We start from the raw sequence: 25082 nt of genomic DNA on the forward strand, positions 1-25082 counted from the left end.
CTATCCCTTCAGAATAGTTTTGTTTTTAAGATATGTTTCATATCAGGTCTCATACTGGAAAAGACTAGAACACTTATTCTTTGTCCCAATAAGAGGAAAAAAAAAAGAAAAAAATTAAGCCCTATTGTATACTTTTGACTTTATAAAGAATTATTTTAAAAACTGGCTAGGTAACTATTTCTTCTTTCCCATCACTGATATTGAACTAAGCGAGAGGTTTATGGCTAGCTGAAGTGTACAAAAAGTCTAAAGAATCACATTACTAAAATAGGGTCTCATAATCAAATTAGGAAATAGTCTACCAATATGGATACCATGAAACACCTACCACTAACTAATTGTTTTAGACTATGAGGATGAGGGAGATGGCCCTGGCAGAGCAAAGGTTATTGGAATCTTGTAAAAATGAACTTTGGATAATTGGCAGAGGAAATTAGTTCATATAACAACTAATAGAGTATAAGCTATTAGAACATGATCTAGAAATGGATGAAAACAACCACTGCCAACTCAATATAAATATGAGTCATGTAACCTATTGGGAAGACAAAGAAGATAACTAATGTTGATTGTTGAAATGACCACCAGAGGGCAGACTTAAAGTCCAGGTGTAGTTGATCAGTGAAAGGAGAGAATATGGTGGTCAGTGAGTTCTTCAAGAGATTATCATCATCATCATCATTTATTCCACTATCATCAAATAATAGTTATGTAGTGAACCCTGAGAGATATAATAGTTAATAAAGGAAGTCTTTCAATTTTGAGGGCCATATTTTAAATGACCAAATTAGAGTCTACTTTGGTTGTAAGCAAATCCATAGGTGTAAATAGAATTTGAGGATCTAGTTTATACTTTTTGAAGCAAATATATAATATTTCATTATATATTTCTTCTTTTTAATTTTTTAAATGTTGAACACAATTCAGTACATTATAGTAGATTTTCAGAGGCCTGCTATTAGGGTTAGTTGTAAAGTTGAGCCAGATTACCAAGATTTTCCCAAAGCTAATAGGGTAATTCACCAAATGCCAAACCATACAGCAAATCTCCAACAGAGGCTCAGACCTTTTTACTTCTTTTCTTCCCTAGAGAACCAAAAGAGGCATAGGGAACATATAAGATTCTCAGGCCAGGGGGTTAGGAGTAAGGAGAATGAAGGTTTGAGGTGAGGTTGGGGGATCCTTTAAGATTCAGTAGCTTTATCAGATTCCATTCCCATAGAGAATTTTAAAAACAATGAACAAAACAAACATGACTTTTAGATTGTGAAGAAAAGGTATTATAAATAGCAATTTGGGAAGAAAAGGTCATGTGTTCATTAATCAGTTGAGCATCAGTGCTTGTACCATTAATAATGCAGAGGGAAACATGGAAAGACAGTACCCCCTTTTAATAGGCTCACTCATTCCACCAACCCACAATGGAAGCCCTCCTTATCCTAGTGTTAAATCTCAGCTGTGGCATTGCTCCAGTGTGCTGTGGGACATCTCACCATAGAAACTGTGCTGGCAAGTAATGTTTCATTTTCCTTTGGGCACATCAAATTGGTCACTTGAGCCATTGTTTCATCACAAGGAAAATTCTGACTCTGACCACTTACTTGGAAATGTTATTGTTTTCACGGATCTTCACATGGCAGAGGATGTTGGGTAACTTTTGAGTTACAAGAACTTTGATCTGATCCACAGAGCTACATAGTTTTAGGTAACCTAGATATAATCCAGGAGAGAGACGCTGATGACTCCTTTTGTGATAGGAGAGAATATCCTGTAGAGGGAAATAAGACAAAATAAGAAATCACTTTGAAAGACACTTTCCAAACCTTATTCTCTTTAAGGTGGGCCTGTCATGAATGATAGGCACTGAGAATGATTAGGTGAGGAACCATAGTTACAACCATGAATATAGGGGGAGTGTTGGTGTTGCAGCTCTTCTCACCTTCAGGAGAGTTCTCCTCCAAGTTAGGTAATCCACCTTTAACATAAGTCTGCCTGCTTGTTTTCCTCACATTTCTTTGCCAAGGCTAGGTGTGTGGGTTGTGATGGAATAAGCTGTTAGTGGTTGAGGTAAATAATAAAGAAAGAGAATTCATAATTTCTATCCTTGGAGGACTGACTGTTTAGCTTGGAGAAACAGACATTTGCCAGTATAAAAGCTGACAAAGCAGTTACAGGAAGCTTCATGCTTTCAGGAAAATTAAAATGGAAAAGTCCATTATAAATGAAACCATTTAAATCAGAGACAAAATTTTATAGCAAGTATATATAAAAAGTTGATTGGTTCTGTATCTTAAAAAAGTAATCATGAGATAATAATTTTATGTTATTAACATTTAAGTTGTAGTTATAGCTTAATTCTGAGAATGAGTTAAGCATTTATTCCCTTTTTTTGGGGGGGAGTTAATTCTTTAGACTAAATTATAACTGAAATGGTACTCCTCATACTTGATTTTCACAAAGTCATCATGAAGAGGATAATTTTTGCAAAAATATTTGAGGGCTTCAGAATTTCTTTCCTGGAATCTTAAGACATTTTTCCTGGAATCTTAAAATGTTCTTATACAGTTCTTGTTCATTTTGTGCTTGTCAATCATAACTAGTCTACTAATCTTAGAGTCTCAATTGTCAGTGGCTTTGCATGCTGATTAGGTCTCCACATTATCTTCATCAGCTTCACAAAATTCTGCATCTTTTGCAATATTTAAAATTTTGCTTTGCAATGTATTGGCATTGGATTTACATTGTATTGTCACATCAAAATATTCTACAGGCTGCAGAGACTGAATGAAGTTGTTGATAGAGTAGAAAATGCCAACTAAGTACAGAGAGATATTTGAATCAATTCTTGTTCTATTTGTGATCAGTACCTAATGAAGTATTTGGGTTATGACTTTTGTCTCCCTGAACAACTGCAGGAACTCATAGTGAATAATTAGAAAACAGTTCTCTTTCCCTTCTGCCCATATTAGTAGATAAAGCTTTTTTTTTAAACCTTTGGGTAGAAGGGTGTGAGAAATTTAGGAGTGATGAATCGGGTAAAGGGAAGGTTTCCTATAAGCTTGGTTTTCACTAAGGGTAAAATAACTAAGATAAAGTTTCAAAAGTATCAACACACACACACACACACACACACACACACACACAGACACCCCCCCACACAACGAGATAAGCCAATGAGGTGATAGGTATTCCAACTAGCTTGATTTAATCATTCTACATTGCCCACATATATCAAACATCACTATGTACCTCATACATGTTTACAATTAAGATTTGTTCAAAAAGTATTAATAAAGATGAATAAATAGGAGCAAAATAAAGGGAATCAACTCTCTACGAAATGTAGATGAGGCAAGAAATAAACAAACTTGTATATATGGAAGAGAAAGGTATGAGGCTTCCTCTGTGCTCTGAAAGAACAAGTTCTCATCTGTAGGATTAACTATTTGCAGAATCTAACATACTCTGTTGTGTATTGTGTCGTCTGTCCCATCTTTATGAAGCTTGAATTCCCATGGTTTATTGGTCACTATGGGAAATATTGGGGTTTCTGGTAAAGGTGATGTGATACCTACTCTTGAGGAGGTAGAGAAAGAGAATAAATTGGTGATTATAACATACTGAAGTCAATTTTATAGTAGAGACAACAACATGGTAATTGTAGAAAAGGACAAAATAAAAAATGGTCATAATTGGGAAGACAATATAATATGTACAAAAAATCAATCTTCTTATCAAGAAGGATGAATTGTTATTACTACCAGGATGAAAAAGGCCGAACTTACTAATATTTTCAATCGTGTTTCTTAAAAATAGATCTTAGGTAAGCAGTTGACTCGAAGTTTGGTCAAGGTAAGTGTTTTAGGAAATAAACAACTAATTAAGGAGAGAGAAATGGTTAATGTGGGAATAAAAAATAGAAGGATATACATTCATTGCCAATTCTTCTTTGATCAGAAGAATTTGATCATATGCAACCTAGGGGCACTTACTGAACAAGCAGATGTGGCTGTGGACTCATGGGTCATTATTTTTGAGAAGTCATAGAGAACTAGAAAAGTCCCTCAAGACTACCAAAGGACTAATATGCCTGGCTTTGCAACAGAAAGGGGGAAAACACAGGATGACCCTAGTAATTAAAGACCTTCGTCATATTGATCTTTAGGAAAAATGAGAAAGAACCATCAATCAAACATTCAATTTACAGTCACACAGGAAATCCCAAGGCACTAAAGAGGAGTCACCATGGGTTTGTGAAGAGCAATCATACAGACAACTTTAATTTCTAACAGCTATAAAATAGGAGTCACGGACCAAGGAGAAGTCTCCAGTGTAATCTGTGTCATTAAGATAACCTGAAAACAAGCAGAATCATGACCACATTACTTTAATAAGCTGAATATCTGGGTTGAAGATTTGTCGTTAATGAAGATGGTATTGGAATAGTATATAGATTGAGTGATGGCTCAGGAGGGATTGGTCCAGAGGACCAATATATTCAGTTTATTTATTGACATTCCAGACAAAGAAAATCAAGAATGTGTGTGTCAAATTTGTGGGTCCCAAATTTAGAGTGGTTTTGATTTTCTGGAAAATAGTAATAAAGCTATGAATGACCCAATGTATTGGAAAAATAAGCCTATCATAATTAGGGTTGGAAACTTAATAAGAAAATGTGCTTGTAAAGACTCAAACCCAAGAGTACAAAGATAGGATGGGTCAGGGTATGAGAGAAAAACATGCGAGTCAGAAGTGACCACAAATAGATTGTGAGTTAGGAACATACCGTGGTTTTATAAAAACCAACACCATTCTGGGATGGAGTAATTCACTATTTCATTCAATTTTAAAAGGACTATTACTGAGCATCTACTATGAATTCCCTTGCTTTTACATAGTCATTTGTTCTTTATTGGTCAGAATGCTTTTGCAACCTGAAAAATGCTTGGGAAGAGAAATAAGTTTAAGTACACTAGAAAGGCCCTGTGAAACCAAAATGGATGTCTGTAGGTCTATATATTACCTGATTTAGCCTCTAACCTGCATTTCTAGCCTCTACCTTCCATTACAGCCCTTTGTGTCCCCTATCTTCAGCCATAATGGATTACTTTTTCTGTCTGCATACATTCCTGAATTTCTTTCTCCTTTTTTGTTAGTTTATTCACTTATCCTACCAACTTTTATTGAGCATCCACTATGTGTAAAGCATTATGCTAAGTTATTAATGACACCAAGATGAACAAGACATGATTCCTCCCTTCATGGAAATTAACATTTCAGTATATGGGAGAAATATGTAAGCCAATTTTTCTAACCCACCATAAAGGCCATAAGAAGACTGTAAGGTCCATGTGGAACCAAGGGAGGGTGAGATCTACTCTTCCAACTTCTGCCTCATTTCTTTACTATTTCCTCTATTTAGTTTAATTCTTCCTCACTCCCTTCTCTTGCTGTCTTTTCCCCACCTGATAAACTTAACTTACCTTCATGGCTCAGCCAAATGCCACATCTTCTGCAATACCTTCCCTGATATTTCCAGGCAGAATTAATAGCTGCTTTGTGTGTGCTCCCATAGCTCCCATAGTACACTGTTTGTACTGCTATCGGGCTCTGGTTTAATTCTGCCTTGTATTACCTTGATTTGTTTACAAGTCTGTCTCCCTCCCTTGACTGAACTCCTTGAGAGCAAGGACCTTGACTTATTCATTTGTTTTTCATATAGCACCTAGAAGAGTGCCTGGCACCTCCTTGGTGTTGGAAAAAACTGTTTATTCAATATGAAGTGAAAGGCCCAGAGGTGGTAGGTTCTGGGGCTGGGCCTCTGGGGGAAAATATGCTATGTGGGTGCGGTAACTGGGAAGGGCATATCGATCAGATATCCTGAGATCTTTTTAAGGGAACAATAGATAGATGCTTTTAAGATAACTGCAGGGCCTTTATTGTGCTGGATGAGGTGTGGAAGCTGAATTGTGAGGGTAGTACAAGTCACAAAATCGTGACTGGTAGTCTTTGCAAGACCAAGATTGTTTAGACCACAAAGAATTTTAATTTTCTGAATTGTTTCCCAATTTTAAAGAGATTTCACCCTACACTCTGGATTTCTAACTTCTCTTAAAAAGCAGAGCATACTTAATCAATGGGATTACATTTTTACACTGTAATAGCTGAGGCTGAATAGGAATGCCTCCTTAGATAGGACAAGGACTCTCCAGATTAATGTAATCCCTATTACTTTCACTTCTTTCTTTTTTAAACATTATAAGTCATATACCATAAAATTCATCCTCTTAAAGCATGCAATTCAGTGGTATTTAGTATGTTTACAAGGTTGTATAACTATCCACCACTGTCTAATTCTAGGCCATTTTCATCATTCCAGAAAGAACCCTCACATTCATTACCATTCTCCAATTTCTCCTTCTGTGCCTGTAGAACCACTAATATGAATTTGCTTATTATGGATATAGCAAACATTTAAATGCAGTCATACAATAAGTGGCATTTTGTGTTGGTCTTCTTTTACTTTGCATAATGTTTTCAAGGTTCATCCATTCTGTAACATGGATCTTCATTCATTTTTATGGATAAATAATATTCCATCATATGGTTGCACCACATTTTGTGTACCCACTCATCAGCTTTCTTGGATTTTCAGATCGTTTCTACCCTTTGGCTGTTATGAATACTGATTGTATGAATATCGGTGAATGAGTTTTTGTGTGAACTCAACTGTTTCTTAAGTCATTAAGAAATTAGCTCATTTTCATTAATCTTTCTGATTCCTGTAGGTTTTGATACTTATGTTAGTTGCTGCTTGGGGATAGAAAGAATAGGAAAGTGCAGGAAAACAGTAGAGAAGGGCGGAAGAAGTAGTTGGTCTTGGGTACCTGCAGTGTAAGAAGATATTGGGTACCTACAGATGTCAAGAAGAGGAGAGGAAAACAGGAATGGGAGGAGAAAGAGGACAGCCTCACCATGATTTCCCTGGACATATCTTAAAGAAAGTAGGCAGAGAAAGCAAAGTGGTGGAATGGGAAGGGGACCAGGGATGTGGGTCCTAGTATCTCATAATGCTGCATTTCAGCTGATATGACTTTGCCCAGCTATTTCCTTGAAATCCATGGCCTCATCTGTGCACTAGACAATAGAATTACTCAATCTCAACTGAGTTTTCGTGAGAATAAATAATATAGATGTGACAAAGTATTACAAAGTTAGAATTAACATGTGAGAGATTAATCTTCAGGGGAAACTTCACGTATGAGGTGTTCAATTACTGAAATAACCCCTGAAGAGAATAACCCAGCACCCAAGAGGGGCCTTCTTATTGGATATACATTCATTGCCAATTAGGTTGCTTAGAGGGACTCTAAATGATCCATATCTCTCTTTTCTTTTGCAGGAAAGCATGAGAACAATTTTTCTCTTATAGATACTCGAGAGAGGTCAGTTGTGAAGGTCTGCGTTTGAGGAGGTCAGGATGTTGAGGGAGTTGGGTATTGGAGCTTCCCTGGGGCCCTATGGATTAGTAGATTAGTTACAGGCTGAGATTTTGTTAGAGTCTTGGCCTGTTATTGAAAACCCTATTGTAGATCATATAGTTTTTAAAAGATATTTTTTAAGTTGTCAATGACCCTTTATTTTATTTGTTTATATGTGATGCTGAGAATCGAACCCAGTACCTCACACATACAGGCAAGTGCTCTACCACTGAGCCACAGCCCCAGCCCTGATTATATAGTTTTTATACAGACTTTCCTAATTATTATGAAAGGTGGATGAAGTAATGAAGTGTCCTAAAGAATGGCTGGGCTAGTGCCAGAGGTATCCCAGGAGAGCAGGGAAGAAGAGGTGGATGGGGTGTGTCCTTAGGAGAAATAGTATTGCTTGGATTTTTCTGAGTGAAGAAATAATAAAAAATCATGAATGTTTACTGTGCTACTCTTCTACTGCTTTACATATTAACCCATTAAATCGTCATTAGAACCCTGCGAAATAGAGCTTTTAGAGGAGGAGGAGGAGATACAAGAGGTGAGAAGTTAAGTAACTTGCTCTGGTCACATAACTAGAAAGGGTGGGGTCAGGAGTCATACCCAGTCAGCCTGATTCCAAAGTTGTGAGGTAGCAGGAGAAAACCTAGGTTTCCAATCAGGTTGCCTGATGGTCATCACTCCACTGCCCTGAGAAAATCAAGTGGTTTGTAGCCTGTCATTGTGGGAATTACCCAGACTGCTTTGGGCCACCATCAAGACCTAGCTCAATCCTCATTTTAAGCTGGTGTAGCCAATTTAAATCTGACATAATTAAATCTTAAATCTATAACTGATTGGATACCAGCCCTAGGATTTTTATTCCCCACTTCCTCTCCAGCATAGGACCTGTATGGGAAGGTGGGGAGGGAGAAAAAATGGGGGGAAGAAAAGGGAGAGTGGGGTGGGTGGGAATGACATCAAGCAGGAATGCGCCAGTCAGCGGGGGTAAATTTTCCACTTGGATCTGTGTGGAAACCTGATCCTGCCTCTATTTTTGGTCTCCTTCTCTAACAACCTTTCACCAGATTGGAATTTTTCTGCACCTGTAACACATTTTTAATGTAATAAGTCTAGGAGAAACCAGGTATTATATCATGCTGGGGCCTGGGCTGTGTTTCTAGGAGCAAAGGTAGCCCAGACCCCAGTTTATCCCTATAGGGGATTAGTGTATTAGTCACCCTGTAAAAGCTCAATTTATTATGATTTTTTAAATGTTTCTTTTAGCACTTGCTTATAAAAGGTGAAGAGGGGAGCCACGAATGTGTCTGTATTCCCTGCCCCCACCACCTCCACATATGAACGTACACTCTCTATCAATTTCCTATGAACCCACATTCCATAAAATCAAATCCAGAGGCATTGGCTTTGACCAATTAGCTTACCCTTGCTGTGTTGGACTTTTGTCCTGCTTTGGGCCAGTGCAAGTAATGAACAGATGAGATTATTGTACCAGACACCCCTCAGTTGGGAATGAAAAGAAGTTAGAAAGTAAATTAGCTGTTGAAGGTGACCATGAGTGGCTATTGGGGCCAACGTGCAGATTCAGCTTGTTCATGTGTGACTGAGCCCTTCCTTTCCTGTTACTCCAGATGGGATGTCTGGTGGATGTATGCCATTTGTTTCATGGGGCTTAGAGTAGCTGTTTCTGCCAGTTTTTCTACCTAGATGTTGAGTTCTATACAACTCATACTCATCACAGGGTTTTAAGGGTGGGGGAGAGAAACAGTGAGAAACAGTTTGATGTCCATGTTTACATGAGAACACTTGAGGCAGAGTGGTCACTGGGACAGAGCATGCACTTACGAATAGACATGGGCTTGTGTCCCACTGCTGCCATCCAGGCCAAGAGTCTGCATCCAAGGTGCTTGGGTTCTGAATTTTGTTGCCTATTCAGTACTCAGATGAGTATTTCAGGCTTTATTTCATCTTCTATCCCTCATTCACTAAAATCCTAACTCCTATCCCAAGATGGGTTGTGACAGAGCAGAAAGAATCCAGCTTCCAATCAGAAGATCCGAGTTGAAATTTCAGTTCTGCCATTTTCTAGTTGTGTGCCCAAGAATGCATTCCATGTTTTGCAGGGTCTGAAGCCAATACAGTTTCTGATACAAAATTATCAATGCAAAATTGCCAGAGTGCTGATCAGTGCCTTGAAAGGGCTTGTGCAAGTAAAGAGCTGAGTGACATAGAAGCATCATTAACTTCACTAAATTGACCTCTGTGTATACCCTCGTGTCACTTAACCTGTTTGAACCCTGGTTATTTATTCCTAAAATGGATTTAATAATGCCTGTCTGTTCTAAGAAAGTACTGTACAGAACAAGCAAGAGTGAGTATATGTCAAAGTGTTTTTGTTCAGTATCATATACATATAAATGTATCCAAACACACAATCTACATGTATTATTTTTACAGTCCAATCTGGTATTGGTTTGATGTCTTGGTTATATTGTGGATAGATACCCTACTCAGTCATTGGTCTGAGTGTTTCTTATTGGTTCAGTTGGTCAGGGCATTTTCAGAGCGATCATTCTGTGTATTACTTGACAAGTTCCAGATCTAGAGAGGGATAAATAAAAATAAGTTTGGCATCTTTCCTGTGTGTGGAGTATGAGGAATGGCCTATTTCTGGAATCTCTCTACTCCACCACTGCATCTGTAGATGTTTTTTGGTATATTTCACTAGAGCCTGCATAATAGTATTTGGGATTTCAAATATATCAGAACAATGAAAAACAAAACAATTTGTACCTGGATGGTTATCAGTAAAATGTCTAAGGCTGTTGGTTCCTCTGGTGTTGATAGAGACTTCCTCTGGCTTTGAAGCTTTGAGATCTGCATCCATTTGCCATTAAAAAAGGAATAAAGCATCTCCACCTCTCTGATGGTGACTATTAGTATGTTTCCATGCCGGTCTTTAATGGGCTCATAGTAAACTCTTCCCAAGTTGTGTGTTCCAAGTAAATTCTAGAAATAAATAGATTACTGGTAGCTTAGATGATATTATTAAAGAAAATGAACACAATTGCAACAAAAGATGTGAATAATTATCTGATTTCTGAGAAGTGTTTTTAAGACTTAAACCTAAAATATGTGGCATCATAGAAACGTTTTTAACAGAGGCTCAAAGAAAATATCTTCACCATGAGCCTGCAAAGATTATAGCAAGAGGCACAAATATTATGTTTTTTAAAGCAAATTCAATATCTGTAAATATCTCTTACCCACATAGACACACCAGCACATAAACCTCAGTTACCAGCACTTGAAGAGAATCCCAGATGTTTTAAAGAAAAATGCCTGATATTTCAAGTATGCTATTTGTGGAGTTTTCAAGAGATCTACAGTAAGCTAGTATGAGGTGGGGTTGTTTAAAATGAAGAAGTGAATTGACAATGTAGCACATTGTACAGATCCCCAAATGACTGCACATTCCCTTCAAGATGCTTTAATTGAGAGATTGGCCTGGTTTGACTTATCTGTGTTTTGGTGAGTTTCCCTTATTTAAAGGTTTGTTAAAATTTCTTATGAACTAGGTCAACTAAGGCAGACAATACTTTTAGAAAGGTAGGAAAGGAAGAATGCCACACTAAATGTGGAGGGGTCTGCGTGGGTACTACTAGAATCAACAGGAGTTTTACAAATATGCAGGGTGTGAAGATTTCTAACACAGAGCACTGGATGATTAGGATAAAATCCCTTCTTGCTTTAAATATGTTTCAAAAAAAATAATCCCAAAGCTCCCAGTTGGTACTTTTGTGAACTCATATAAATGATGATGAGATGACCTGCTAGCATTAAAGCAAAAGTGAATTGGAAATTGTAAAAATGACAAGGCTGTCCTAAAAATAAATGAGCCAGCTGGTTAGTATTCATGTCTGTGAAAACACTGGAGTAAGGACTATGTCTTAAGCTTCTTATTCTTCAAAAAGATCAGACACATAATGAGTAAGGGATTTCATAATTATTAGTATATCATAAAAATTCATTTGTCAGAATTATTATTTTCTAAAAATAGTCTAATCTCTCAGATTTTTTTCTTTCTAATAAATTACTTCTAAATCAGAGAGAGTAAGTCTGGATAAGCTTTTTAGTTCAGTCCTATGTAGTTCTATGGTTTTATATAGAGGCAGTTTGCTAAATATGCAGTGGCTATGCTTGTAAATGGGCTATGAATCAAAACAAAAAAATGGGGCATGACTGATTTGTAGCATATACCAATCTCTGTGGTGTAAATATTCCTGCCACAGTTGATTTTAGGCTACCCAGGGTATAACACCAAGTTTTCAATATTCCTGAATATGTAACAATTGGTTCTCTTGAGCCAGTTAGACTCAGCCTCAGCCACCACTGCTATTAAGACTTAAACTGATACTGAGTTTGAGGGCTGGCTGCCATTCATTAATAGCTGGACTGTTTATTCTCTCTGATTCTGAGTTTCACTATCTTAATTTAAAATTTTTTCCTTCTCAGACATCTCTTATGATAATCCTTACCTCTTAAGAGTGTTTGAGGAGTTAAACAATGCATGAGAAAGTGTTTTGCAAACTCTCAAGCTTGCTACTAAATGGTGTATGGACTTTCTTTTCTGCTCTAATTGGAGTCCACCTTGGCTTACACCTACTCGTTTTCAAGATACAGCCCTTTCAGTCTTTCCTTCTCTGGGTAGATTTTCCTAAAGCTCTGACGTAGAATTTACCATCTTCTTTTTCCCTGTTGCTTCTTGTGCAAACTTCTATCGTAGCACATCTTTGACTTTACTGCATAAGATTGATGTTCATGTAATAAGATTATGATTGTATCATCTTTCATGATTGTGTCTCTGAGTCCTTTGCACAGTGTCTGGCACATATGGAGAACTCAATTGTTTGTCAACTCAATTAACATACATATTTTCATTAAGACATTGGAAATTATGATTTGCTGTGGACCAAGGCTGATGGATATACACTGATTGAGATGGTCATTTCATTTGTATAGGGTTAATGTCATTGGTTCACTGTCAACTTTGAATAGGTTTTCTAATGGGATTAATAAGAAGGCACTAAAAATCTTCCTGAAATTCTTCATTGACATTAATTGGGTTGGCTAGTTAGCTTGGGTGTGGGGTGCAATTAAAAGCAGAATATTCTTTTGAAAATAAGTTGAAGCTGTATTTCAAAGAGGCAGATTCAGGGTTCTTTTGGGCCTAAAGGAAAAAAATTGACCATGTTAATACCTGTCATACTAAGGAATAAAGGTTAAGTTTCTTGATGATTCTACAGGGTAAAGAGGAATAAGAGAACTTGATAGTTGGCAGGATGCATTTAGATTATAAACAGAACATATTAAAAGACTAGCAACAAACCCTGACTACAGGCACATTTTTAGAAATATGTATTTAGTTTAAGGTGACATGAGAAGTTTAAGGAAGTCCAGAGGCAGGAGGTGAAGGCCTAGAAAAGAACAATAAAATTTTGGGGAACCCCTTTTTTCCCCTCCCCTGAGAAAGGGGAAAAACGCAATATCATCAAAAAGTGTCACCTAATTCTTACTCATTAACACTAATTTCTTAAAAAACTATGGAGGATGAAAATTTAATGTAATACAATTTACACTTTTCAGATTATTCCTGTGTTTTGAGATAAGTAGTATAGATAACATCTGTGAGAGCAAAGTATACTTCTGTCTCTTCCTAAGAAGAGAACTTTGCTATTTTTCTGAAAGAAAGAACACAATGCTAGGTCTTAGTCACTTGCAGGCTTTCTTATCTTTTTTTTTCTTCCCCAAATGCTAACAGATACTGTCTCTCTCTTTCTGCCTAGATAATTTTAACTAATTAACTAATGCATATTTTACCTTCTTTTAAATAAAAAAATAAAAGGCTGCTTCTAAGTAGGCTGTAAATGATGTGGAATATATTTCTACTTTTTCTTTTTTGATATAGTGTGGATAATTTCTTTAAAAACTTTGCCCACTTTTTTTTTTTGTAAATTAGCACACAATAATATGTTAGAGTATTGGGAAGAATACAGTCCTTGGAGATACATGGATCTGGATTTGAATCCATAAGTACCACTTTCTATTTGTGTGACCTTGGACACAAATTAGCTTTTATTGGTCTCAGTTTTATCATCTGTTAAGTGAATATCAATACTAGTACATTGTCATCATGTTATAGTAAAGATTATATGAGATAGAGTTTGTAAAGCACTTAGCACAGTGCCTGGCACCTATTCTGTTAAACAAATAAAAGTTGTTGTTCTACTATTATTATTTACTATTATATATTAATTAAAGGAGGAGATTACTATATAGCAGAAACAGAAAACAAGGATTAAATTGTACCAATTGGTATATACCACGATGAAGGTTAAGTCAGTGTGCAATAGACACAGAGGAGGAAGAGAAAGATTGTGATTAAGGCTCCATAGGCCATGATAAAATACTGGACCACTGCTGAAAGGACAGGGAATACTGTGGTCAGGACATTTTAGGTTGGCTACTCTAGAAGAAGTGTGGAGAATGGGTTGAAGAATAAGAATGGAAACAGAGGGGTGACTTTGAAGGCTTTTGATGAAACTGGAGTAATCAGGCAGTAGTAGTTAGAATGGAAAGAGGAGGGGAGTAAAATGAGATATGCAAGAGGTGAACTAACAGGATTTATATATGGCTGATGCCAATGAGGTTATATATAATATATTTTTACTATCCTCAGAACATTGCAAAAAATTTTTTAGATTAGTAAAGTGACTTAAAATATTTTATCAATTCACAAGTTTATTTTTCCTCTTCATCTGAAAAGTTTTTTTTCCCTGCACCTTACCCCTCCCCTGACAAAAAGGTGCTAGGCGTTTTATATTTCATTAAACTTTCATTTGTTTAACAGAGACTAGGTGCCAGGCACTGTGCTAAGTGCTTTACAAACTCTTATGTCATTTAAACATATCATATTTCTAGACATTTTCATCCTAGAGACCAGAAAATAGTTTGGGCAATAGAGCCCACAGCAAAAAATTAAAGCAACTTTATTATTTAATTGGGCAAACAGAAACATGAAGGAGAGAAAGGAATGTATAACATGCTTTTGATGAGGGATCTGTAAGGTGCTGAATATTTATTGAGGACTGAGGCTCTGACTGCTATGCAGGGCTGGAGAAATATCCAGGTATTAATTGTGGTATGAGACACATTTCTGTGATTACTTTCCATTTGGTTAGATGGAGTTTCCCTTAACTGCAATTTTTGGGGTCCCTGGGGTTGAGATGACAAATATAATACTCATCCAACTAGTAGGTACTGAAGGCCCAACATATACCAGGTGTTGGGGATATAGACGTAATCAAGATAGACATATTTTTTAAACTCATGGTCATTTTTTAAAGCCATGGTCCAAGTGGATCACTATTCAGATAAAGATAAAACAATGAATGGGATTATGGCCATTGTTCTGAAAGGAGAATACAAGATGCTATGGGAATGAGTCACCTAATCAGAAGATCAGAGAAAGGAAGTGTAAAAATTAAGCTGAGACTTGAAGGAATGTAAGAATTATCAAGAAAAAGAGGTAGAAGAAGAGGACTCTGAACAGAAAATAGCATGTGACCTAGCAAAAGAGAATGGGAAAGACAGACCAGACAGCTGGAAGAAAATCAGGGGAGTGTGGAATTGTGGAAGCCAATGAATATGCCAATTTGTAAAAGGAGAAAGGGACCACATGTGTCCAATGCTGCCGGGATATCAATTGCAAAGAGGACTTAAAGTGGTCATTGGATTGAGTGAAACAAGGTAATTGACAGAGATGAAAATGGAAAATTTTTGGGGGGGCCTTCACTATTATCATTTTGGGGATATCTTTAAGAGAAAGAATACAGAATTGCAAATATAAAATTAGGTATAAATGAATATTTATTTAGAATGAGAAAAGAAGCCCTACTTCTCCTACTTCTCCTGTCCCCTCTCCCTTATATACTGGAATTTTTGGTCCCCTTTTCTCCTCAAAATTTCTTTTAGACTGTTTATCAGAATGCCTCTTGATTTCAACCCAGCTTCTCCTCCTCACCTAAAACACATCAGGACTTCCATTCTCACAAGGGCTCATGCAGGCTTTATTAGCATTATTTGCCTCTGATTACTGGTGGCCTTAGAGTGCAGTTTTACAGGCATAGTGGCAGCAAAAGTGTCAGAGAGGGCTGAGGGTTTATGGGAAATGAGGAAGTAAATGGAAAAAGATAATGTAGGTAATGTTTTAAAAATTTTGGGTGTAAGAGGGTAGGAGAGAGATTGTTAGGTAGCTGAAGGGGAAAGTGGTTAACATTCCATGTGAGAATTTGGGGGAGGTCAAATTGGCAATACTAGAGTATTTTTAAATTAGCATGGGTGGGGGGGGGCATGAGACAGGATCCAGAGTTTATGTGGAGGGATGAGCCTTTGGTAGGAGGAGTGAGACTTTAGCTGTTGGAATAGGAAGGAAGAAGGAGAAGGTAGGCACGGAGGTTTGTAAATTTGGTGAAAAAATTATTCCCATACTCATTTATTTACTTAATGAATTAGACAGTAAAGCCATCACCTGAGATGGAGACAGAGAATGTGGGGAATGGGGTGTGGAGGAAAGGAGAAGGCTTTAAATAGTTGCTTTATAGTGTGAGAAAGCAATTTATTAAAAAAAATGGAATGGGACACTAGTTAACATTCCATGTGAGAAGTGCACTCATGAATGAGTTTAACACAAACACAGTCAATTTTCCTCTTTTGTGTATGATATTTTTTTTCCTGCAAGATGCAACTACTTTAATAGTTTTTTCCTGCAAGATGCAAGCAAGATGCAACTACTTTAATATAGACATATTATACTATATCATTCAGACTTGAGCTTTTCCCCAGTAAACAATAGGAGGGAAAACATTTAGAATATTTTCAAGGGGATGATTATGATAAATAAATCAAAACTTAAACAAGGCATAATGCATTATGAAAAAGGATCAATAGATTTAGAGGCCAAAAAATCTAAGACTATTGCAATAAGAGTAGTTGAGTGGGGTCACACTGGCCATCATGGTATCCCTCAGCATCTGACTTCATTGGCTTGTAACAGCCTGATCCTTCTCATGTTACTGATATCAGAGGAAAGTGTTCTAGGAAGCCTCCAATAAACACATGATAAAGAGCCTTGCTTGAAATTCCAAGGTTGCTCAGTCTACAATCCATGCAGGTCTGGGCTGCCTGGTGAGCTAATGGGAGGGTCCACTAAGGGGTCTGAGCCCCCTGGGTATGTACTTCATCCTAAAGAATGAGACGTTTGAGAGAGAGTGGTATGGTCCAATCAAGTGGATCAGTGATGAAAGGAAGGAATACTATGAATTCAGCATAGTTTCCATGGCCCAGTTCCAAGAAATTCTCCTTGAGTTTAGGAGAAGATTCTGCAACAAAGAGTAGGTTGAAATGAAGAGAACTGTTTGTTAAAACCTCTGAGGCCACTGAGGACACAAGGCAGTAAACAACCTATGTAATGAAGTACAGCACAGAGGGGCAGCAGTAAACCTTTCAGAATTAATTTTATTAGCAACACAGTAATTATTATTCATGCAGAGGATTGAATTATTATTATTGTAGGGGCTCAAGAAATGAAGTTTCCATAATTGTAGGGAGGACATAGATTTTTTTTCATGATCTTATTTTAATACCATGGCTGGTATGGCCTAGTCAAACACAGCTTACATGGATTCCTGTCTGCTGATTTCTAAGTTTGATGTTACTGTCAGCTTTGTAGGTAGTTACCCATCTCTGAAAAAGACTCTGTGATATCCTAAGGACCCTGACTTCATTTAGCAGATGATTTTCTGTGCTAAGAGGCACAAATTAAGGCCATACCAGAACATAATGAGAGGAAAACCCAGAAGAACTTGTTTAGAATTCAATGCCATTTCTAGAAGATTTGTGACCTAAAAAGATTATTACAGGATTAGGGACTTGATCTAATTTGAATGATAATATGGAAGAGCTGTTTTAAGAGTTGTTTTTGGTTGTTTACCCTTTGTGAGTAAGCATAAATGCCTATGGCTTTACCAAAATTGTCACATTCAGAAACCCCTCAAAACATCTGCTGGCTTCTGTTTCCTTTTCCACACATTCATTGATGCATAGGCTGCCAGAACAGCAAGAATCCCTCAGGTGATCTAGTCAAACTCTTCTTGTTTTGCAAGTGATGAATCTGAAGCCCTTAAGAAGACCTGAGTTGTTGAACAATTAATATCAAATTTAGAATGTAAGTTTCCTAAGTTCTTGTTTAGGGGGTCATACCAAAGGCATAGGCTCCCACATAAGTAGACATGCAGCTCAAACTGTCCAAGATGCCTTCATGTGTCTAGAGATCTGAAACAGGAAGGAACCCACCCTTTTCCTTTCCAGGTAAGACTGATAACTGGATGCTCCAACTTAAAAAATAAATAAAACACTTCCTTGAGAGTTTGGGTTGAAATTTTTTCCCTCACCTGTAGCTGGGCAGTTGCAGTGAGCATCTTCTGCCGAGTTTGTAGCACTGTGGATGAAGACATGGAGACAGGTACGCTTTGCCTCAGCCACCTTATGTCTTCCCACATACAAGACAGCTGCAAAAGAAGTCACGAGGTCATATCATCGTCCAAGCCAGTGCGTGATTTAGGTTGCGGCATCAAAGCAAAGCTGGGAGAAGGAAACCTGAACCCTGGTGTTTGTTCTCCAGTCCATTTTCAGATACACACGAAACAACTTTTTGATCTCTGTCCAATTGGAAAAAGATCTGAATGCTAATGAAACAGTCAGATCCACATTTTAGTCTTTGCCAAATGATCCCATAACTCAGAATAGTGGAGACATACTCTGACAGGATGCAAGCTTCTTTGCTTTGAAAATGTAGTGTAGACACTACTTTGGTGTTTTTTTATGACATAGAGCCTATTAGGTCTGAAAGGGACTTTTGAGATAATTTACTTCCACCCCCAAAACTTTGATCATTAGAGACCCCCTCAACTAAGGTTTCAGAGATTTATGTGCAGAACACTGATGCAAAGTGGGAAAAAAATGAAATCAGAACTCAGAATACCTTTGTGAACCACAGAAAATCTTGTGTAATAGAACTGGTGTGAGAATCATCTATTTCAACAATTGGTATTTGATCTTCATTGGTGACTAACATGTTGTCTTTATAATAAAATATAACTGCTATGTAGAGTCCCCTAAAAAGAAAAAGCAAAATAAAAAAATTGTCTTCAGCTGTCTCCTCTACCAAACTCACTCTTAGAAAAAAATATTTTTTACATGATGAAATATGAATTTAAAACATATTCCTGCTATGTCTATCACAAGAACTCAGAGAAATTACTATCTTGCCTAAATTTTCAGGAGAATTTACTTCTTTAATAAAGAAGAAATTTCTACCAAGTTTCCACTCAGAATCAAAACCAGATCATTCCTGAGAAGTTAAGACTTCCTGGAAAACTATATAAGACCCACCGTTTCAAGGTCTTCACAAACTTATTGGAGGAATGGAAAAGGTGTTTCAGGCTCCTCGATACTGACTGCTTGCGGCCTGTGGTTTGTAATTTTGAACTTTCTGGAACACAGAAAAAAAATCATAAATTCCATGTGATAGATTAACACTCCCCTTTCCTTCTTCCTGCTTTCCCATCCTCTGTCCCCTCAGTGTTATGTATCAGTTTCATGTAGGGATTTGGATTATTCATTATTATAAGAAAGTCTTATGAGATGCCAGTGGTTAACTCAATTAATAATTCTTCAAAAATGTAGGAGATGAATAATATTTCTAATTCTAATGGAAACCACTGATATTCTGTTGATTCTCTTACAATGAGTGATTTATCATCAAGTAGGATAAAAAGAAATGAAATCAACTCCTTTGCCCTCCTCCCCACCTCACCAATTGCTAAGTAACACATACACACTTTTCAATGTTTCCAAAGCACTCTTTATTAGTCTATTTATCCCATTAAAGTTTTTCATTATAAAATCAATATAAGCATATTACAGAAAGTCTGGAAAATAGGAAAAAAAACCAAAATCCTTCCATCACACTCCTACTTCTGTTCTCCTACTAACAGCATTCTGGGTTTGTATGCTGGCTTACAAAAATAGTTGTAGATAGGTATGGCTATTATCCTCTTTATTCAGAAGAAGAAACAGGCTGAAAAGTGAAGTGGATTGCTGAAGACTGTGGAGCCATTATCTAGAAAAACTGAGACATTCTTTCAAATATATTTTTTGGAGCAACTACTATGCACTGTAGCTACAATGGTGAGCAAATCATTCATTGCTTCTGTTTTGCTCTTCTGTTAACAAAATGAAACTCTTGCTAATAAAATTAGTAGAATTCCTGAACAGTCTTTGCAAACATTTCTCCATAGAGCTAGACTAGATGATCACTAATTTCAACTCTTATTCTATGAAATGAAAGGAAGCTGAAATTGTTGGTGGAATCACTGAACTTTGGACAGACAGGTCCCTGGGGCTGAGAACACAGTCCATATAACTGCTGTTGGGCAAAGAAACCTGGGCAGATGGCCCATGACTGAGGCCCCATGTGGCTCTACGTGTGAGCCTATAGGAATAGCTGACTGATAGAAGTATTTAAAAATTGGGCTGGTATTGGTTATTCCTAGAAGAAGAAAGCAAAAACATTTTTTTCCTGGCTTGAATATGAATTTGGCTGCTTGAAAATGATGTTGCTGGGACTCTGTGTTAAATGCTGCAAAGTAAACATATTCACCACACACCACTCTCTTCCTAAACTTCACTAAAACAAAAGAGGGGGTGGGAGAAAGGGAGGAAGGAAGAAAGTGAAATAAACAAATGACAAATATCTATAAAGACAAATAAATGGGAAATAAGACAAAAGCAAGTAAATTCTGGTTTCTGAAAAGCAGATGGACAGATGGATTTAATGGACTTGAGAAAGACAGAGTCTAAGGCAGCAGTGGAAGAAGCTGAACAGTAACCCACCTCACCCCATGGGCACCATGAGATTCTGGAAGTGGGAGTGCATGAGGAGCTAAAATCAGAAGGTTTGGCTGAAACCTATTATCAAGCAGCTAGACTTATAAATCTTCTCCCCTACTGCAGAGATGGACAAATAGCCCATCCCCACCATAAATGGAAGCAACTGGCTTATATCTGGAAAGCAAAACAAATGAACAAATAAAAAATCAACTCAAATTCAACCCAATCAAATCAAAATCCAACAAAACCACAGAACAGGTCTCTGTAGTGAGAGATAGGGAGACATCAGGTACAAAGAAAATGGGTGATGATAGTAGTTGTGCTATAATATCAAACCAGATGAAACCATTGGGTTCTCAGAACAATGATACCCAAACTTGTACCCTCTGGGAAATCTGACCATCCTAAGAGAATATATCTGAAGATTCCAACATTGGGGATTTCCCCATGAAAAGGTGGTACAAGTTCACCCTATAGTGAAGGCTGCAAATAAAGAGCATGCCAGTGGCTCTTAGCCAAACAAATGGCAAAGGATCACCAGGCAGTTGAGAAACACATCTAGCATGTAATAATACAAAGACCAGAAATAAACAAAAGAACAACTTAGAGGATAGAGAGACTATCCTGAAAAGAAAACAATAAATGAAATACAGCCCATCATTAGTACTCTGAGAGATAAAATATCACATTACTGTAAAAAGGACAGGGGTCTATAAAAAGATCCAATTATAGGGAAAAAGGGAATATTAAGAATTAAAAAATAATATCAGAAACTTAAATATCCAGTGGAAGGCTTAGAAAATAAAGCTGATTTGGCCTTCAAGGAACTAGGGTAAAAGGACATTGGATGGAAAGTGACGAAAAAAAAGCAAAAGAAAAGAAAATGAAAGGATCAATGGAGGAGATCTGTCATCTGAATAAAAAGAGTTCTGGTAGAAGAAAGGAGAGGAAAAGGAGGTGAGGGAATAATTAAATAAATAAGAAGATGTCACACAATTGAAGGATGTAAACTTCTGCAATTGCCAAGTGCCCAGGAAACCAGACAAAGATTCTAAGGCACATCACAGTGAAATTTTAGAATAGTGAAGTCAAAAGAAAATGAAAACATTCCAGAAATGGGGGTGGGGAATAGAACTTCTGGAATCAGAATGGCATCAGACTTGTCATCTCCAAAAGCTAGAAGACATACAGCAAAGTCTTGCAAATCTGAAGGAAAATGATTTCAACTGAGAATTCTACACTTGTCCAAACTATGAGTAAATGATAAGTAGAATACATCTCTCCTTAGACATGGGATGTCTCCAAAAATTAGTTCCCAAGTAACCCTCTCAGGAAGGTACTAGAAGAAGATCTCCCCACAGGAAAGAGGAAGACCTGGGGTACAGAAAATAGAAATCCAACACTGGAGAGTGATAGGAAGAGTCTGTAACATGGTAGTGAAAGGGGGACTGCTGTACACTGAGCATGGAGGCAGCTAGTTACCTGCCCAAGTGGCAGCAGGGAAGGGCCTCACAAGAGCATTGTTCAAGGAGATATGACTGAAGCAATGCCTGATGTACTTGATTATGTTGAGAGAAGATTGACCCAACCGGAGAATAGTCTGGGGATTATAAGCAGTAAGTGCTCGGAGCACAGGAAGTTTCCTTTACTCATACTAGCTTGTCTAGCACCTGACACATAGTAGGCAGGGTTTCAGTTAATGTCAGTTTGCAAATTGAATAATTGCATGATAACTGAAACTCACTCTGTTAGGATGAAAACAGTGGGCTGCTTTATAATTCACTGTCTGTTAAGGGCATGAACTGTGCAAACAATAAAATTTGTTTTACATCTCCCTCAAATTTTCATCCTAGCACTGAGCCTGCGGATTTGTTGCACAGTTCTGATTCTGTGAGTTTCCACACTGTCTCTGCGGGGTTCTGGTAGGAGAAGAGATGTTGTATTACTTCTGTATTTGGAATTTACTGTGTATTTAATGACTACACCACCTCATCTCAGTGGAGTCACTGACTGCACTTTAATTTTAAGGTATATCAATAAAGCACTTCATCTGGAAGAACAATGAAAGAAAGACAAGCTAGAGTTTGCAAGAGGCTTACATTGTCCTAGGTGAATTTAATCTATTATCTGATTTAATCCTCATAACAACACTGCAAATTGGATATTATTATCCTGATTTTTCTGATGAGGAAGCTTTGGCTCAGAGATGTTAAATGATTTCCCCAAGGACATACAGCTAATAAATGGTAGAACTGGGATTTAAAATAATTATTTTTTCTAATTATAAATTTTATAAAGACTTACATTCCCAGTAAGCCACATAGTATCTCAATGTAGTTGAATTATTTTTGTTTTGTTTTGTGGAGGTGGTGGGTACCAGGGATTGGACTCAGGGGCACTAAACCAGTGAGCCACACTCCCAACCCTAATTTGTATTTTTTTAGGGACAGGGTCTCATGGAATTGTTTAGTGCCTCATTGTTGCTGAGGCTGGCTTTGAACTTGTGGTCCACCTGCCTCATTCTTCCAAGCTGCTGGGATTATAGGCGTGCACCACTGGTGGTACCTGGCTCAATGTGATTGAATATTTTACGTAGCAAATTTCTAGTTCTCTGTAAACAATACCTATATTAGTCTTCATTTATTTGTTAAACTAGATGAAATTGTGTTAAGTCATCTTCGAATCACACCTTTTTTTGTGCACATTAATACCCTTAATCTTGGTGTATCACAGATCAGCATTTTACAAAATTTGTGCCTTGGAGTAGTAATGTTATGAAGATGCTTTACATTGCTGAAGAAGTTTGGAAAATGCTTGTTTAACCAAATTTATTATGCCTCTTTATTAGTGTCTTTAATATTCTAATTTTTGTTTTACATTTCTGAGACAGGGATGAAAAATGTAGCATTTCTCAAACTACCTAACAAAGAGAACCTTTTCTAACTGAGTATCTTATAGAACAGCTGTTCTTTGGGTACAATCTGAGTATCTTTATATGTTCAGAGTGTATTTCAATATAAAAAACAACTCTCCTTTTCAGGAAACTCTACCTTATGCCTAACTTAAATCTTTCCTAATATCATGTATATATTTATGTTCTGCAGTAACTAGCATATACATGACAGAAGTTGAATGGCAACTATAGAAATAGGCTGGCCAGGCAGTCATTTCCTGATTATTAGATAGTAATCCAAAAGGAATCTTAGGGGGAAACCCCATCATTCTTTTATTTTTTATTACTGGGAATTGAATCTAGGAGTGCTTTACCGCTGAGCTACATCCCCAGCCCTTTTAATTTTTTGTTTTGAGACAGAGTCTTCATAAATTGCTGAGGCTGGCCTCGAACATGTGACCCTCCTGCCTCAGCTTTGGGAGTTGCTGGGATTATAGACATGTGCCACCAAGCCTGGCCCCATCATCCTTACAAGTAGTTTTAGCTTTCCCTCTCTGATAAGGACCAAAAATAAAGTGCTTATGAATTGTAAAGAACCATCAGTTTAATTGCTTTATTGTTTTTGCTTCCATACAGGAAACAATGGACAAGGGAAGTGATGGAGAGGCAGAAGAGAAAGAAGCCCAGGTAATCCCCAGCTGGGTTAAATGAGCCCTGGATAACTGAGAACTGTGTGGACTTCAGTCAGTGTGAAGTGTTGAAGGTCCCAGTTTGGGTACAGTCTTCCTAGAGAGCAGGGAATGGAAATCCCACTAGGGTTTCCTTCTCAAGCTGCTTCCATACATATTTACATCTCCTAATGAACCAGTCATTAGAAAAACATTATTTTCTCGCAAACACTTGTCCTCATTGCTAGCTGGAGCCAACATTTCTGAAGGGCCCTGTTGTCATAGCTGTATGGTAATTGGGAAAACTTTTTGCTAATGCTAAGTATGATTTATACCTAGTGCAAACAAGCTAGCATAGCATCTCTTAGTTTCAACTGTGGAGTTCTCCCCTCCCTGGCCCAGCAGTGCCCTAAATCTGGAGAGCACAATGTAGCTGAAGAGCTGATGGGAGGGTGGAAAATGAAAACTTTATGGAGACTTTAATTCTCCAAATAAAATAAGTACCTCTTCTGTGAATCCTTGCATAGATCAGAAATCTGACCATGTCTCAGTTAAACAACTGAAGAGATTCTCTGGGTGCAGTTGCTTTAGATCTAGGGAAGGTGTGCTAGCCTTTCTCCTGCACAGTGGTGCAGAGGAGCAGTAATATGCAGGGAGAGATTAAAAGTTCAGCATCCAGTCCTGATGTAGGCTGGGAAACTAAAGAAATAAGGTGTGGCAGGATGATTGAACTTGGAATCAGAAAACCCAGGTTGGATCCAGATTCTGTCTTTTCCTGGCATGGTGACCTAGGGCAAGTTACTTAGCCTCAGTTATAACTGCCAAAATGAGGATGAAAAGGAGACACTCTGAAATTTTGCATTGCAAACTATATTCTAAATAGATTTGAAGACTTCTTATGATTATCTTTATAATTGTTTGCACTCCCTCAGGGATGCTCAGGGAATTTCCCTTGGGGGTGGAAATTTTGAGGCTGAATATCCCCAAAGAACCAGCACCATGGAGGAGTCTTAGGAGAAG

The 25082-nt window shown here is 37.5% G+C and overlaps 1 protein-coding gene across 2 annotated transcripts in view; it reads right to left on the bottom strand.

Moving 5' to 3' along the window:
• ANKFN1 (ankyrin repeat and fibronectin type III domain containing 1) overlaps window positions 1–25082 on the bottom strand; it is a 249095-nt gene that overhangs the window by 35595 nt on the left and 188418 nt on the right. For both annotated transcript variants that reach the window (XM_081272561.1, XM_081272562.1), the window contains 5 exons: window positions 19002–19101; window positions 18592–18724; window positions 18002–18118; window positions 10284–10499; window positions 1602–1768 (listed from right to left, as the gene is read on the bottom strand). In XM_081272561.1, the coding sequence (XP_081128687.1) occupies window positions 1602–1768; window positions 10284–10499; window positions 18002–18118; window positions 18592–18724; window positions 19002–19101 (733 nt within the window). The remainder of the gene's footprint in view (window positions 1–1601; window positions 1769–10283; window positions 10500–18001; window positions 18119–18591; window positions 18725–19001; window positions 19102–25082) is intronic.

Source organism: Spermophilus citellus, assembly GCF_964194105.1.
Source record: "Spermophilus citellus genome assembly, chromosome: 17".
Lineage (NCBI taxonomy): Eukaryota > Metazoa > Chordata > Mammalia > Rodentia > Sciuridae > Spermophilus > Spermophilus citellus.